General features: G+C 37.4%; 1 protein-coding gene across 1 annotated transcript; it reads right to left on the minus strand.

Annotated features, from left to right (window-relative positions):
* Positions 1 to 335: 335 nt before the first annotated feature.
* CTXN2 (cortexin 2) lies at positions 336 to 584 on the minus strand. The gene has a single exon (XM_009484985.1). It carries the CDS (start codon positions 582 to 584, stop codon positions 336 to 338), a length of 249 nt encoding a protein of 82 aa, XP_009483260.1.
* Between the last annotated feature and the right edge of the window lie 261 nt (positions 585 to 845).

Genomic DNA, 845 nt, shown 5'->3' on the forward strand with positions numbered 1-845 from the left:
TTCTCTCCAGCCTATCATGAGACACAGTAGAAATTATATCCTCCTCTGAAGAAGCAGATATCATCTGATTCTTAAAATACTTTTTGGCCATGATAACTTTGTAGTGAATTGTTTATTGTAGTATTTCTTTGCTGTTAACCATTTCTTATCTGCCATTCCACTGTTCCTCAAATAAAAGCAACATGAAGTGCCTTTTGAGTGTGCAACAAATATTTATTTAACAAAATGGATGCCACCAACATATCTCCAAAATGCAGGTATGTATAACAAATGTAACAACAGTTGGTTTCCAAAATGAAATCAACATCAAATTTAAGGCAGGTTTCTGTGAGTTTTCATGCAAGAGCATATTCAAATGTTCCTTTATCCAACCCCTCAACTTCATCTTCCCAAGTAGAAGAAGGCATACTACTGTAGGGGTCTAGCAAGATTTTGAAGCATCTGATAATTAGAAGTCCCAAGAAAACACACAAAATCCCCACAAAGGCAAAGCCAGTTTTTTGCTCTAAAGTCAGAGGGAAGGCAGACATTTCGTTGACACTCATGCTGGCTGAAGTGTTGCTGCAGTAATTACTGCTCATCATTGGGCATCACATCCTGGTGACTCTGTGGGATTTTCACCTCTATTGCTTCTTTGCCTGCATAGAAAAGTAGAATCTTGGTTAGGTCTAATTGGGGTGCGTGTATCTGAGCTGTAGCATATGAACATTTGGAAATGAAAACCAGGTAGAATTTTAGTAGCGTCCTGTTGTTTTTTCACATTTAAATTAATATGATAAAATTGCAATTTTTAGCCTCTACACACCATCCATTTACTGGCCTCTGTTATGAGACAGTAAACTCAC

The sequence above is a fragment of the Pelecanus crispus genome, chromosome 7 (assembly GCF_030463565.1).
Source record: "Pelecanus crispus isolate bPelCri1 chromosome 7, bPelCri1.pri, whole genome shotgun sequence".
Lineage (NCBI taxonomy): Eukaryota > Metazoa > Chordata > Aves > Pelecaniformes > Pelecanidae > Pelecanus > Pelecanus crispus.

Excerpts from the sequence above, each read along its gene's own strand:
- CTXN2 (XM_009484985.1), bottom strand. The coding sequence starts at position 584 with ATGATGAGCAGTAATTACTGCAGCAACACTTCAGCCAGCATGAGTGTC.